This window comes from Mus musculus, chromosome 7, assembly GCF_000001635.26.
Source record: "Mus musculus strain C57BL/6J chromosome 7, GRCm38.p6 C57BL/6J".
NCBI classification, from domain to species: Eukaryota; Metazoa; Chordata; class Mammalia; order Rodentia; family Muridae; genus Mus; species Mus musculus.
This window is the reverse complement of record NC_000073.6, coordinates 130587707-130604457: the sequence shown is the minus strand read 5'-3', so window position 1 is coordinate 130604457 and position 16751 is coordinate 130587707. Positions and strand designations below refer to the sequence as shown.

Sequence of the window (16751 nt, the reverse complement as noted above, 5' to 3'; positions counted from 1 at the left end):
GCTGATTGTCCCACTGGGCCACTGGAGACTGCAGGCGAATTTGAAGATGAAAGAGCAGAGAAAAGTCCTGGAGCGGGGTTGGGGTAGGGTGGGTGGAGGTATGTGTCAGGGGAATATGGTAAGGAATCCCTTCTCCTGCTTCCTGACTGTATTCTCGGGCTCAGAGGTGAGTGAGCATTGAGGAACAGCCCCAAGGGAATGGTCCTGTGGCAAAGGTTACAGGGAGGCGGCATGGTCCTGTGGTCCATGGATAGCGTGCCTGGACCAGCATGGTCCTGTGGTCCATGGATAGCGTGGCTGGGTCTCTTGGTGGTGGAATAGGAGAGAGGAGGTCAGATGACAGCCTCAGTACACCAGGCTTTAGAGAAGCATGTCAAGTATGAAATGGTGGCTCACATCTTGAATCCCAACACTCAAGAGGCAGAGGCAGGTAGAACTCTGTGAGTTCCAGGCCAGCCTGGTCTAGGACTACCAAGTCTATGTAGTAAGAGACCTTATCTCAAAATATAATAAAATAAAATACATAAAAAAATAGAACAGGACAGCAGTTGTGGGAATTCCCATCAGCCTGGCAGGGTTCAAGACTCAGAATCAGAGCTGAATTGGTTCAAAGAAAGCAGAATTTTATTTTGTATGTGTAGCTCATGTGGCCTGGTGTCTGGCGCCCATCTGCAAGTGAGTGTTAGATGCTATTGTTATCCTTCTGAGCGATGCCAGGCTGGTCTGACTCACACAGGAGCCTTCCCCCATCTTGCCTCCTACAAACATCCTGACTGCATGGTGGATACGGTGAGTGCCTGGAGAGCAGGGGCAGGGGAGCTTTGGAGGGAATTTGGCTCTGCACTGGACAAGCGCTCACTTACTGCGGACCACCCTGTTTTCAGCTATGAACAGGAGTTTGCATTTTCCTAGATGCTGTGTAGTTCAAGCGCCCAAGAGAGACAGTTCTTCAAGAGTAAATGATAATTGACTAAAGCTGAGGAGCAATCAACTAAAGAGCTTTGAGCTGCTGTTACTCATCAATCCATGTGTGACACAAGCTGGGGACAAGTCCTCCGATCTCCTAAGAGACCCCAAGACTCTCTGAGGATGAGGTGGGGAGAGCTGGACTTTTAGACTCAGCCAACGGTAGGTTCTCTCATGTGGGATTCCAGAAACAATAATTCTAGTAGTCGCACGGCATTGGAGCCAACTGAGAAGTCTAGTTAGATCCGGATACTAAAAGCTTTGTCCTGTTACTTAGACAAACATAAATCAGGTGATAGAGATCTGAGGAGACAAGGAGTCTTCCTTGTTGAGACTACAAAGGTCATAGTTGCAATTCAAAGTTTCACTCCTGTGCCTGGCCTAGAGCTGCATGCCCTAATCCCAGCTCTCCTGAAGTAGAGGCAAGTGAATTTTTCAGTTCCAGGCCAGCCTGGCCTAGAGGTAGAATTCCAGGCCAACCAAGACCACATAGTGAGACCCTATCTCAAAATCAAACAATCGCTGTTGTGACCCAGCTGTGCCCCATCTGACTATTTCCCTAAAGAAACTTAATGTCCATGCCAAGAAGACACAAGACAGCCCTATCCAAACTACCCAGAAGACACTCATCCTCTACACAGGGCAACTCCTGCCATTAGAGGCCTCTCTTACATATCCAAAGCAAAACTGTCACTTTTTAGATTTGGGCTTGAACATGCTGATGAAACATGCTATGATCCAGTTTCACTGCCTGTAACAGGGACTAATACTCAACTTTGCAGTTTTGGTTGTTCCTTCAAGGTCTGTAATTACAGACTCCTGGGAGCTGCTCAAGAGAGTTAAGCTACCCAGACCTAAGGCCTCTTCAGGACTTAAACCCACAAGTGGTCCCTAATTGGCTCTATTATGCTTAGCCTGGGTCCCTGCTGGGGCCAAGTATTCACAACTACTAGCTCTTGGCTTGTGAATACCTCTAGAGTCATGATCACAGAACAGTGGGTAGAGCAAGGTTTAGTAGAAAGCCAGGAACAAACCAAGCCTGGTCATGGGTCATGATGAGGATGCACTGACCAATGGGCTACCCCTGGACTAGCCACATGCCATGGCAACAGTGTGGCTGTATTGGTTTCTGGAATTAATCTCCCAGCCTTACTGGGTGGTTTGAAGAAGGGCCTCCTGGGTCTGCTGTTCTATAGTCTAGTGCTTCTACCCTGGAATGCAGACTACATATAACCACATATTAAGCCCCTCAGAAGCCTCACTCTTTCTCATTTTTAGTTCTGATTATGAAGCTGAACTACTTGGAACATTGCTGGAATGGAAATGTATGGTTACTAATTTCATCTTTGGGCAGAAAACCTATGAATTTTCCAACCCTTTAGGCTTAAGCCAATCACAGAGAGTTCCATGACTCATTGAAAGCTCACCCTTAGGACTTCTGAATGGGCACATGTGAATTTCCCAACACAAATGCATTAAAGCAAGTGCTGGAGCAAGCAGTGTGTGGACCATGCTGCAGGCTGCACCCGCCTTGCTCCAGAGATGGCTCCCTACCTTCCAGCACACGATCCAGGCAAGTCTCCTTGTTGCTTCTGTAGAGATTGACTCTTCCCAGGTGGCTGCAGTGACCTTGGACTCTGAACTGAAGAAGTCCTCTGAACCAGAAAAAAAAAAAAAAAAGATATTGGGAAGAAAGTCAAAAACCTAAAAAAAAAACAAAAAACAAAAAACACAGCAATATTTTTTAATAGGCCACTGACCAAAAGGCATGCATGATACAGCCTGTGGTTCACAGCAGCTTTCTGATGGGCAGTGAAGTGAGCGAGGCTCAGAGGATGTGTGGAAAGCCAAGCAGAGGTGGCACAGTTCTCTTCAAGCACACAGTTCCAGTCAAGCAGGATGACTGTTTCAGTGTGAAACCAAGAACGGGGTCTGGAGAGATGGCTCAGTGGTTAGGAGCACTGGTTGCTCTTCCGGTAGATACAGGTTCAATTCCCAGCACCCACGTGGCAGTTCATAACCATCTATAATTTCAATATCCTCTTCTGGCTTTCATGGGATCTAGGCATGCTGGTGCAGTCATAAAAGGAAGGGAGGAGGGAAGGAAGGAGGGAAGGGGAGGAGAGGGGAGGGAAGGGGAGGGGAGAGGAGGGGAGTGGAGGGGAGAGGAGGGGAGTGAAGGGAAGGGAAGGGAAGGGAAGGGAAGGGAAGGGAAGGGAAGGGAAGGGAAGGGAAGGGAAGGGAAGGGAAGGGAAGGGACCAAGTCCTTATGATATCTATCATCATACTCTGAAGGATTCCTGGAGAAAGCAGGTAGACTTTATTTGTTAATTTATTTTTATCTACTTGTCTTTAAAAGAGAAAGCAGTGCTAGGGGTTGCGCACAGGACCTTGTATATGCTTGGCACATCCACATGTCTAGTGGCACATCTACGTTCCCAGCCACTATTGGTTTTTAAAACCAAACTGCAAAATCATCGTGCTCAGAACTTAAGTCGTGGACCAAGCAGTGAGAGTTTGTCCTCTCAGACCCTCAGTTTCAGGGACACATGTTGAGGTGCAGCTCAGAAATCAGGAGAGGAGGAGGGGCTCCTGGAAACCCCAAGCCCGTATTTCCAAGGGCAGCCACCGAGTTTTGTCTTTCAGGACCTTGCACCCCCCATCTCTCCACTAAACAACACCCCCTTTGGGAATGCTCTGCCTTTGTTTAAATGTCCTACCTATGCCCTCAGCCCCTCAGGATCTCTTAAGAGAATGTCAAGCACAAATGCCCCTAGCCCCACCCACACAGTGGGAACAGACACAGGTGTGGCCAGGTCCTCCCACAGGACTCCTTGAAGAAACAGAGATGGTGGTGGGTGGGTCCCTGAGCCCTTTGACTTTGGTTATGGTGGAGAAGCCACCCTCCAAGCAAGGGAAAGAGATCATGTAGCACAAAGCTAGAAGAGTGAGTGATCTGGGTGTCCAGGTTTCATTTTCAGGACCCCTGAGTCCATTTTTTTCTTTCTTTTTTAAAGATTGATTGATTTATTCATTTATATGTGTAGGATCACACTGTAGCTGTCTTCAGACACACCAGAAGAGGGCATTGAATCTCATTACAGATGGTTGTGAGCCACTGTATGGATGCTGGGAATTGAATTCATGACCTCTGGGAGAGCAGACAGTGCTCTTAACTGCTGAGTCATTCTACACACACACACACACACACACACACACACACACACACACACCGCCCCAATCCACTCTAAACTGGCCTGCCTGCCCAGAGGCGATAGGAAAGGGCATTGAACGATTCCCCTTTCTAGTATAAGTTGGACATTTGTTACTTGCAAGCAAAAGATTTTCATGCATCTGTTACTTGGTCAACTTGGAAGGAAGCAAAGCTGTCTGCAGTCAACTGAGTCTGAGGTGCTCTACTTCAAGGCTCCCTTTCAGAAATCCACGGTGCATGTTAACATTTAAAGGTTCTAAGGGGTCCCACATGAACTAACTTAATGAGTTTAATTTTTTTTTTACTTATTTTTGAGACAGTCTTATTTTGTAACCCAGGGGGGCCTGAAATTTGTGGGGTTTCTATCTCTATTTCCCCAACTCTACGATTACAGATGTGCACCAGCATGGCCAAGTTCATTTCTTGAACTTTAACTCAGAGCACCAACCATCTCTTGAGCACCTGTGCTTGTGATCCACCTGATAACGTCCCATAGAGCTGGTGATGCAGGCACACACTTTGGAAGGCTGTCCGAGAAGTGCCTCCTTCCTTCTGCTTTTGCTTGCTCAATCTGGAGGACAATCCAAACCCTCAGAAATAAGAATCTCATTGTGCCTCTGGCTTTGTGACTGGGAGGGTGGCATGCCTCAGGATCAAAGGTGTGGTTTGAGATCTGGCTATGTCTTTTTGGGGGTGTTCTTGCCATCACGAGGGAGTGGTGAGAATGGCACTAGAATCTGCACCTGAAGAAATCTTGCAGTCCCTGAAGCTGACTGCTGACCATCTTTCCCACCTCAATGGCCCTGTCCTCTCACATGGCCCAGAGAGAGACCTCCTCTGTCCCTCCACTTCACTGGGGCAACTGGAGATACAGAAATCCTTTCATAAGCCAACCAATTCAACCACCACAGACCTTGCTGCTGCAGAGCATTCAATGAGTGTCTTCTTTCACTGACAGACTGGGAAAGAATTATTTCCACTGGCTGCTGATTTATCCAACCACTCAAGAAACGTTCATCAAAGCCTGCCATAGACCTGAAGAACATCTTTCTCCCCTGAGCTGCTCACAGGTTAGGATGTCACACACACTGGTACCATGGCTGGAGGCTGGAAATGTGAGGGACACCTAGGAATGGCTCCCACTGCCAGAATGGCACATAGCCTTCTTGTGTGCACATTCTGTACGCATATGCACATTGTACGAGTGCCCCCTCCCCCCAAAAAAACCCCTCCCTGCGGGGGATTTTTGGAAGTTAGTGTTGGGGTTTCTGGAGGACAGATCCATGAACCTTCCTTCTCCCGTCTCTGAACCTAAGGCTCTTCTTGAGATCTTCGGTCTCCTGTTACAGGCTACAGCCTCTTCCTGGCTTTGACTGCTACTTTTCTCCCAGCGGCTATCCAAAGACAAACCACCAAGGATGCCTCAGTAGCCAGAGCCTGAATGGTCTGGCCCAAACAGGAACACTGCAATGGAAATCTCTCTTCGCTTTAGCTGACCGACAGTAAGATGAGCAGGGAATACCTGCCTCTAACCCTAGCCCTTAAGGGGCTGAGACAGGAGGATGGTGAGCTTGAAGCAAACAACTATGAGTAGGTGAGAGGAGCAACAAGCAATCACTAACAGAGGCGCAGGCTGGTATCTTCTCTTGAAATCACGATGATTGGCTTCTAAGCAATCATCGCCATGCACAGGAAGATGCTGCCTACATCCTTGCATTAGAGCCAGGGCTTCAGAGGTTCGATACCTGGGACCACAGAGCAAGAGTCTGATTAGACCTGCTACTCTCTATTCCCAGAGCTGACACAGGCCATTTCTTGTCCTGGCCACCTCAATAAGGAAGTGTAAAAGGAGGCAGAGAAAGCTGCCACTGAGGCCACTGCTGCTGCACTGGGGATTGACAGTGCCCCACCCTGCCTGCAGGGCTCAGCCTCCAGTTGAGCATCAAGGAAGCAGCCATCCCTAGGGCAGGAGCAGGATGCACCTTTGGATCTGCTGAGGCTCAAACTCTATCAGAGGAAGGTTCCCCATCCTTGTACCATCTCTACCCTCACATGTGTGGTCTTGTAGGATCACTTGAGAATCCCAGTATGAAAGGAGTGACATTTTTATAAAAGGGTCTTGAATGTTTTAAGATTTATTTTTATTACTTATAACTGTGTATGGGAGAGGGTCTGTATGTGTCCATGTGCACATGCATACGGATGCCCATGGAGGTATCAGATCTCCCTGGAGTTGGAGTTACAGGCAGTTGTGAACGGCCCAATGTGGTTGTTGGGGACTAAAGTCAGGCCCTTTGGGAAAGCACTCCTAACTGCCAAACCATCTATCTAGCGCCAAGGTCTTGAATTTTTAAAATCACTACCTAGTTCTTGCTTGCCTGGGCAAGTGTCATCCTCTGACACCCGCAGTCAGCTTCCTTCTTATCACTACAGCGTCTGGGCTGAATAACTCTGCAAATAATTGGCATGTAAACCCCCTACCCCATGTTCCTTGATCAAGGTTTCTTTCAAGTAACTCTGGAACCGTGTCAATTCATCTGGCAGCTCAAGCAAGCACAGCTGACAGAAGGAGAGGAGGCAGGTCACAGATCTCTGCTATAGCTAAAGGCAAAGGGAATGGAACAAGGCCACAGATCCCTCTCTGGAGAAATCACAGGGTCGGGCCTTTCCTCTGTCAGCCTGGCTCTTCTGCTGGCATAGCCCTGGTCTCATAGCAAAAACCGGTCTCATTCAAAGCAAAGCAACAGGGCAGGAATATGGCTCAGTGAAGGAGCCCAGGCTGGTGTGGGTTTAACCCTCCCTCTGTTAACGTAACAGTAATTATAGCCAGTGTCCTCATTGTCATCATCATCAAATAAAAGCAACCGAGCAGAACACACAGATGGCATCTTTGCAGAATCCCTGCTTACTACACAGACAGTAGAAAATGTTTCTCATTTTCTAGATAAGAAATAGGGGATTAGGGGCTTTCCCAGGTCGTTTGATGCTCCTCCCATAACAATGTAACAACTGCCACTTAGAGAATATCCAGCTATGGCAAAAAATAGCAAATGTATTATTAGACATGCCCACTTGGCTATTTTATCTACTTAATCCTGGTAAATTTAAAAAAATCTAATTTAATCCTTGTTTTGTTTTGTTTTGTTTAAGGTTAGAGACAGGGTCTCTCTATGTATCTATGGCTGGCCTGGAACTCACAAAGATCCACTCGCCTCTGCCTCCTGAGTGCTGGGATTAAAGCTGTGTCCTATGACACTCAACTCTCTGTGCAGTTTTACCACACACTAGGAACAGTTGCCTTGTGATCTCTACCACGTTATCATGCTTCATCACGCTCCTGAACAAATGGGCCTCAGGAATGGATGCAGCCCAAGAGCCTGGATCCAATGCCTAGATGTTTGTTGAATATGAAACATAACTTATATCCACTCATTCTGGTAGATACGTCCACAAAAGCTCCTGCCTTTGTTCAACTTCCTAAAGTGCCTCGGAACCCCCTTCCTGTTTCCCCTTCTTAGCAAGTAAGACCTACTGCACTCGGATCCCTGGTGCACCAACAGGCATCACTGAAAAATTGCCCCTCCCTCCACTCCCGACAGCAGGCTGGGCAACAGCGCTCACGTGACAGCCCAGCTGCCCAGTTGCTTCTTCATGTCTCCCCTGAACTGTCACTGCTTGAGTAAACAAACAGCCTTTCCTGGCCCAAGAATACTCCAGAGCCCCCAGTCCATCTTAAAGCAATCTTTAGACAGTGACAGCATCTTTCCCGTCCGGAGCGTATCCTCCAGCCAAAGTAAAGCATTTACCATAAAAAAACCAAACCAAAACAAAACATATAAACACTTTCACTGCTCTTACCTTTAAATGTTCTTCACCTCTCTAGACCATGCCAATAAAAGTAATGAATGCTTAACCAGCACGGCTAGTCACGCCTCGAGTGTCTACCTGCACCGTCCACTCTGTGACTAAGCCACTGGGGAGCAAAATAAGTGCAGGTGAATGCTGGGAAGTGGATCAAAGGTCACCCCCATGGTACTAAGAGTCAGATTTCAGAAATAACTGCCAGGCTGGCCAAATACAGGAGATGAACACACGTCTGTGCTCCAGCCAGGAGGCTGCCCATCTGCCTGTCAAGTGACGGGAACTGCCCGTACCCGGTCCGATCATCCTGAGTCTTCACCCGAAGAAGAACACAGGAAGGGACAGACAGACTCCCCACCACAGGCTGAGAGGACACCCCGGCATCAGGCAGTGGACACTTCAGTTAGGTCAACAAGGGAGAGGCCCTCAGGGTGGGCTCTCACCCCGTCAAACCTCAGTGTTTTTTAGTGTGAATCAGCATGACGTCCTGGGAGGGATTAACAAGCTGAGGGGACAGAGAATAGGTCTGAGTCCTTGTTCTTCCCTGAATGGATGGAGAGAAAGCACAGGCTTGAAGTTCAGAGTGTGTAAGAGTGGCGTGTGTGTGTGTGTGTGTGTGTGTGTGTGTGTGTGTGTGTGTTCGCACATGTGCCACTGCTAGCCAGTAAGAACCCCAATTCTCAGCAGATATAGATGAACGGTATCAAGTGAGGTGGCGGGAGTTATAGAAGTTGGTGGAGCCTCCATGTAAGAGAGTGCTCTCTGCGTTATTTGAAACTTGTCAATAAGTCTGAAACACATAAAAAGGCATAAGGCTAGGCGTGGTGGCATATGCCTTTAATCTCAGCAATTGGAAGGCAGGGGCAAATAGATCTCTGTGAGTTCAAAGGCAGCTTGGTCTACCACGCAAGTTCTAGGCCAGCCTGAAGTATTTAGTGAAACCATGTCTCAAGCTAGATAAATAAATAAATAGGCACGAGGTCTGCCTTATAAACATCCCACTACAAAGCAGGGGAGGGTCCCCTGAATCCCCACACCTTCCTGAGTGTCTCTGGGCAGTTAATGGTGGACGAGAAAGAAAGAAACATTTTCTTCATTGCTGTAGCCACAGGTAAGGTGACTAAGAACCTGTAAACTATCCCTTGTCTATGGTCCCATCAGTAACTCTAAACAAACTCAGAGAGTCACCAAAAGAGAAAGACACGAAAACAAAAGGGGACTCAGTAAAAGTGGGAGGGGAAAACAGAGGGTAACTATAAACCCTATATGAAGATATAATCAAAGCTATTAGTGTCTATAATTAGCACATATTAATAAAACCATTTTAAAAGGCCCATTTCGTTTTAGGAATAGATTTACCTTTAACTTTTATTTATGTGTGTCTGTGTATGCATGTCACATACATGTCAGCACACAGACCAGAACGGGGTGTCGGGTCTCCCATAGCCAGAGTTACAGGTCACCGGGGAGCCTCCTTATGTGGGTGCTGGAAACTGAACTCAGACCTTCTGTAAAAGCAGTACATGCTCCTAACCACTGAGCCATCCCACCAGCCCCAGTGAGAGCCTTCAGAGCCCTTCCTTCTGGGTCTTCTGCAGTACAAGTACAGTACGCAATTGCTACCCATGGTCGCAGAGCTTCTTGCTCTGGCTCACTGGAACCTAGTAGTTACTCATCACCCTAGTCCCACTCCCCTCCAGCCTCCTCGGTCTGTGCTAGCCCACCCCCCCCCACCCCCCCCACCCCCCCACCCCCCCCCACCCCCCGGTCGACTACTGATTTCCCATCAGGAATGAAGGTATGGGTCAATCCTCCAGGAAAAGAGCCAAGACCTGCTGAGGTGCTGGCTGAAGGAGAAGGAAATACAGAATGGGTAGTAGAGGAAGGTAGTTATAAATACCAATTAAGGCCACGTAACCAGTTGCAGAAACGAGGATTATAAAGTAATATGAATGCCCATTGTAAATTTACTAATGCGTTTGCGATTGTACGAGGGATAGTTATATCATGTTAGGCGTATTCACGACCTTGTTATTGTTTCATGTGAACATGAGATATTATTTGTGTCAAGTTGACAAGGGGTGGATTGTAGTGGCTATTCCTGGTTGTCAACTTGACAATATTTGGAATGAGCTACAATCCGGAATTGGTTCCAGTAGCGAAGGTTTGGGTAGATAGGGGCAGACCCCCAGGCCAGAGTCGCTTGCTAACAGAGAACCTCCTCTGGCAATCCAGAACTGGCCGTGGGGCCAGCTCTTGCTGTGTTCCCTCCCTCTACCCTCTCCTAGAAAACACAATGCCTTTAAGGAGTCCAGGCTGAGCAAAGCCAAGCCTGCCCAGTTTCAAGACAGCTAGACAAAGGGCTCGTACAAGATTGCCCCGAGTGCCTCAGCCCTCAGCTGTCTACAATAGGCAGGAAAAAGGAGTGCAGACTCTGCAGTTGAGCTTAAAAAACAAACCTGTGAAATAGAGAGAGGTCCCCTGTTCCCCCTCCTCCAGTAGGAGCAGGAGGAGGGGCTGAAAACATTTGTTCTGAGAGAGGATGGGGGGGAGAAAACCCTAAGTGCTTCTGCTTGCTTTTTTTTTTTTTTTTTTTTTTTGCCAAATCATGCAGAAGATGCTGGCAGCTGCGAAGATTCAATTATGCACAATGCGAAAAATCATTTACAAAAATAATGGCACTCAAAAAAAATGGCCTCTCCAGAAATGGCGTGGAACAATAAATCCGTTAATTAGCTAATTAATATTCAATTGGGGTCAGTGGGCCAAGGTATGGGTCAATCCTCCAGGAAAAGAGCCAAGACCTGCTGAGGTGCTGGCTACACTATCATCCTCTAGGCTCCAGATGCCTGTACCCCACTGCTGCTGCTGCTCTTGGTGATCATCTCATGGTAGTGCACAAGAATACTCCAGAGCCCCCAGTCCATCTTAAAGCAATCTTTAGACAGTGACAGCATCTTTCCCGTCCGGAGCGTATCCTCCAGCCAAAGTAAAGCATTTACCATAAAAAAACCAAACCAAAACAAAACATATAAACACTTTCACTGCTCTTACCTTTAAATGTTCTTCACCTCTCTAGACCATGCCAATAAAAGTAATGAATGCTTAACCAGCACGGCTAGTCACGCCTCGAGTGTCTACCTGCACCGTCCACTCTGTGACTAAGCCACTGGGGAGCAAAATAAGTGCAGGTGAATGCTGGGAAGTGGATCAAAGGTCACCCCCATGGTACTAAGAGTCAGATTTCAGAAATAACTGCCAGGCTGGCCAAATACAGGAGATGAACACACGTCTGTGCTCCAGCCAGGAGGCTGCCCATCTGCCTGTCAAGTGACGGGAACTGCCCGTACCCGGTCCGATCATCCTGAGTCTTCACCCGAAGAAGAACACAGGAAGGGACAGACAGACTCCCCACCACAGGCTGAGAGGACACCCCGGCATCAGGCAGTGGACACTTCAGTTAGGTCAACAAGGGAGAGGCCCTCAGGGTGGGCTCTCACCCCGTCAAACCTCAGTGTTTTTTAGTGTGAATCAGCATGACGTCCTGGGAGGGATTAACAAGCTGAGGGGACAGAGAATAGGTCTGAGTCCTTGTTCTTCCCTGAATGGATGGAGAGAAAGCACAGGCTTGAAGTTCAGAGTGTGTAAGAGTGGCGTGTGTGTGTGTGTGTGTGTGTGTGTGTGTGTGTGTGTGTGTTCGCACATGTGCCACTGCTAGCCAGTAAGAACCCCAATTCTCAGCAGATATAGATGAACGGTATCAAGTGAGGTGGCGGGAGTTATAGAAGTTGGTGGAGCCTCCATGTAAGAGAGTGCTCTCTGCGTTATTTGAAACTTGTCAATAAGTCTGAAACACATAAAAAGGCATAAGGCTAGGCGTGGTGGCATATGCCTTTAATCTCAGCAATTGGAAGGCAGGGGCAAATAGATCTCTGTGAGTTCAAAGGCAGCTTGGTCTACCACGCAAGTTCTAGGCCAGCCTGAAGTATTTAGTGAAACCATGTCTCAAGCTAGATAAATAAATAAATAGGCACGAGGTCTGCCTTATAAACATCCCACTACAAAGCAGGGGAGGGTCCCCTGAATCCCCACACCTTCCTGAGTGTCTCTGGGCAGTTAATGGTGGACGAGAAAGAAAGAAACATTTTCTTCATTGCTGTAGCCACAGGTAAGGTGACTAAGAACCTGTAAACTATCCCTTGTCTATGGTCCCATCAGTAACTCTAAACAAACTCAGAGAGTCACCAAAAGAGAAAGACACGAAAACAAAAGGGGACTCAGTAAAAGTGGGAGGGGAAAACAGAGGGTAACTATAAACCCTATATGAAGATATAATCAAAGCTATTAGTGTCTATAATTAGCACATATTAATAAAACCATTTTAAAAGGCCCATTTCGTTTTAGGAATAGATTTACCTTTAACTTTTATTTATGTGTGTCTGTGTATGCATGTCACATACATGTCAGCACACAGACCAGAACGGGGTGTCGGGTCTCCCATAGCCAGAGTTACAGGTCACCGGGGAGCCTCCTTATGTGGGTGCTGGAAACTGAACTCAGACCTTCTGTAAAAGCAGTACATGCTCCTAACCACTGAGCCATCCCACCAGCCCCAGTGAGAGCCTTCAGAGCCCTTCCTTCTGGGTCTTCTGCAGTACAAGTACAGTACGCAATTGCTACCCATGGTCGCAGAGCTTCTTGCTCTGGCTCACTGGAACCTAGTAGTTACTCATCACCCTAGTCCCACTCCCCTCCAGCCTCCTCGGTCTGTGCTAGCCCACCCCCCCCCACCCCCCCCACCCCCCCACCCCCCCACCCCCCCCACCCCCCCCCCCCCACCCCCCGGTCGACTACTGATTTCCGTGATATGTTTGTTGAGTCCACGTGAGCATTGTCTTTGAGTGCCTGACTCATGTCCATTACCATAAAGCTGTCCAGTTCTATTCGTTCATTCACTTACTGGCTGCTTGTTTGTTTATTCACCTGCCTGGTTCCCTAACTGCATGTAAGTTCCATGAAGCAAGGGTTCACCTTGATGGGTGATCCCCACAAATGATCATCGAATGGGAGTCTGTGCCCAAGTCTTGGGCTCTACGAGGGATTATTGTGCAGTGTCCTAACTTAGAAGACCAAGTTGCTCCGATCCTGGCAGAGGCACTTAGGAGCTTAGACCTGAGGCTTCCAGGACAGCTTGTTGTCCTCAGTCTGTCACAGGCTTAGGAAAGTGGGCAAATGTCTTGACCTTTGGAACAAACACACAAAACTGAAAAATAATGAAGGTGGAAATGTGAAAGAACTGGAAGAAAGCTGTGCCGACTCTGAGCCTTAGATGAGCCCCGTATTAGGCAAGCTGTGCTGGCTGGTGACCTGGATTCTCCTGTCAACTTCCTCTTTGACCTTGCACCAGTCCTTAAGGCTAGAAGAAACCACTGTCCCAGCCGTCTTCTTCTTTTTTTTTTTTTTAACTTGCAGGAGGCCAAGGTCACAATCCTTGATCCTCTTAACCTTGATCCTCGGTTCATTCAAATGTCCAAGCTGATTAACCACAGAACCCCCTTTTCTGTAAAATTCGAGTGACCTACACTGGCTACTCACTCCTGGGTCTATGAAGAAGCTAGAGGACGGTGCGAGTGCAAACAGGCCTCACCATCCACATGAGCAGCTGCAGACAACTTCACACAACTTCAGAACTACCGGGTTATGGGAGACAAATACTTCGAGCACACCCACCTGGCAGTCACCTACAGGGTGGAGTGACTCTCTAAAGCAGTCACAGGTCACCTGATGACAGACACACCTGCACAGCCAGGGATTGTAGAACAGGCCTCCCCTGGCCACCCCGGGAGGCACTCACCCCACAACCTCTGCAGATAGCTCTCCTTCCTTTCAACTACAAACACCTTGAGCGTCACCATGAGCTCAGCTAGCTGAATTGCTCTGCAATGACACCCGCAGCTGATTCTGAATTGAAGCTTTTAATGACAAATCAGTTTTGCCCACTGGCATGGAAGGTAGAGCCACCACCACACCATTTCCCAGCCTCCCACTAGGACAAAAGAAATCAAAGTGGAAGCCTTTGGAGGGATTAGTGCTGGCTCGTAGCCTCAGCCGCCTCTGCATTCTGTTCTGTTGACGACACAGGCCTTATTCAGCATCTCACAGCCTATCAAACAAGCCAGTTCTCAGAGAGCTATGTTATTTTTCAAATCCTAACCCCGCGTGCTGCTGATTCCTAGTGTGTTTTGCAACTTAATAGGGACGGATGGGAATTGGCATGAGAGAGGGAGGAAGAAGCTAAGTATTCCAGCTCCCATGTCATGCCCATTGTCAGGCACCACCTGGACGTTAGACAGTCGAATGGCTAGCCATGCAAAGCACACATGCCTGTACCTGTGGAGGGTCAGGGCTTGGAGGCCACAGGATGGTGTTGCGTGAAGCAGCGTCCTCCTGTGGAAAGCAAAGGGTCTTCCTGTTAGGACAAAGGTGTGAGGACGAAGCACATTGCTGGACTTTTATTTTCAACTCCTGCCCAGTGTGTTCATGTTCTGCTCGTGGCTATTGTCTCTCTTAAGTTTACTATTGCTGTGATAAAACACTGACCAAAAGCAACTTGGAGAGAAAAGGGTTGATTGCATCTTCCAGCCTGGAGTCCATCATCTAGAGAAGTTGGGACAGGAGCCTGAGATAGGAATGGATGTAGAGACCATGAAGGCGTATCGCTTCCTAGCTTGCTCCTCCATGGCTTGCTCAGCCCGATTTCTTATAGCACTCAAGACCACCAGCCCAGGGTGGCACCATCTATTGTGGCCTGGGCTCTCCCTAATCAATCAAGAAAATGTCCTACAGGGTTGCTCACAGGCCACTCTGGTGGGGGCATTTTCTCAATTGAGGTTTCTTCTTTCAGAAAGATTCAAGCAACTGACTTAAAACTAACCAGCACAGATACCCAGGGGAATCAGACAACAGAGAGAGAGAGAGGAAACTCTAACATAAAGATGTGAGAGACAACCAGAGCTAGGACTCAGCAGACTGTGTCCTGGTGGCAAAGTGGATCCTTAATCTGGGGACAGAAGAATCACAAATGCTCACATCTAAGAACTCACTTTTAAGCATAATATAAGAAATCCTCAGGCTGTAGAGATGGCTCAGCGGTTTGGAGCACTGACTGCTCTTCCAGAGGTCCTGAGTTCAATTCCCAGCAACCACATGGTGGCTCACAACCATCTGTAATGAGATCTGATGCTCTCTTCTGGTGTGTCTGAAGACAGCTACAGTGCACTCATATACATAAAATAAACAAATCTTTAGAAAAAGAAAAAAGAAATCCTCTGCCAAGTGTTTCTTCATAGATGAAGAATCTAAACTGAAGTGGAAGCTTGGGCAGGATGGGAGCGTGGGAGACACCAAACCGGCTAGCAAGGATGCAGGTGTGACATAAAAGGGTCATGGAATGGCAAGGGGGAAAGTGGTTGCACAAGAGGATGGGATGGGTCTATATTCCCTTTGTCATTTGAGAAATTCCTCTGAGCAATGCTGACAGGCTGTCATTGTGCCCTACAGTGTGGATGAAAACCTTGGGGTAGACGGTTTCACATGTGGAAGTAATATATGACCCCATAGTGGGACCATGACATGCTCAGAATGGGACTGATTCTTTACAGGGGTCAGGTCAGGTTAGACCATTAACTGGGAGAAACATGGACACCTTTTTTCCTCCTCCAAGTCTGAAGGGACCCCCTGAACCCTAAGAACTGAAAGCAATAGAGCAAGATCCAGAGAAGAGAGCTCCTGCAGTGTGTACTGGAGCTCTGGACTTAGTCAATATTGCGTCTAGAGACATGGGCTTCTCAGTTCTATAGCCCAACACCCCTTCTCTGGTTATGGTCATTAGAAATGGGGTGCCCGTTAGAGCACCCGACTGCTCTTCCGAAGGTCCAGAGTTCAAATCCCAGCAACCACATGGTGGCTCACAACCATCCGTAACAAGATCTGACCCCCTCTTCTGAGTGTCTGAAGACAGCTACAATGTACTTACATATAATAAATAAATCTTTAAAAAAAAAAAAAAAAAAAAAAAAAAAGAAATGGGGTGCCTGTTTCTTAGAATCCCCCAAAGACCTAAAAAGAAAGTCGCAAGGATAAATGGCCAGGCAATCAATCAAGGGATGATATATCAGGTGTGTAAGGGGACAGTGGGTAGAGTCAGGGTGATCCTTAGATTGGCTTTCGCATGGCAGGAAAGCCTATGTTACCCAGAAATAGAAATGCAGGGTGAGAAGCAGAATGATGACAGAAGCTGAGTTGGGTCTGAGGAATTCAGGAGGCTGCGGCCATGCCAGTAGAGGCATCCAAAGGACATAAGATGATCCCAGGACTCCATCTCCATGAGAAGCCCCAATCTACAGCCCAACATCCCCACACTGCTTCTCTGTGGAAGGCAAACCTCATTCTGTCCCTGTAACCCTAAAGACAACCCTACAAAGGCCCACTGGCTTGTGCCTGATTAGACTGGAGATGGGGAGACTCCCAGATCAGGAAGCATCCCCTATGTACTCCAGGACTACACAGCTAGAGGAGAGATGGGGTTGGAGCCGGGAGGAGGTGGGAGGAAGGTATTTCCTCATTTAAAACATCTTTACCTTGAAACATTAAAATAGACAGTGAAATACAGTGAGATGGGCAAAGAACAAGACAGTGCCGCCTTGGAAAG

At 47.9% G+C, this 16751-nt stretch overlaps 1 protein-coding gene across 29 annotated transcripts in view; it reads right to left on the bottom strand.

The window, feature by feature from the left end:
- Tacc2 (transforming, acidic coiled-coil containing protein 2) overlaps positions 1-16751 on the bottom strand; it is a 214697-nt gene that overhangs the window by 163248 nt on the left and 34698 nt on the right. For 25 of the 29 annotated variants that reach the window (XM_006508065.3, XM_017322391.1, XM_017322394.1 and 22 more), the window contains 2 exons: positions 14432-14488; positions 2521-2621 (listed from right to left, as the gene is read on the bottom strand). In XM_006508065.3, coding sequence (XP_006508128.1) covers positions 2521-2621; positions 14432-14488 — 158 coding nt within the window. Of the gene's footprint in view, positions 1-2520; positions 2622-8038; positions 8463-14431; positions 14489-16751 lie in introns of those variants that run through there. The other 4 variants (XM_017322393.1, NM_001004468.3, NM_206856.4 and 1 more) reach the window with 2 other exon arrangements.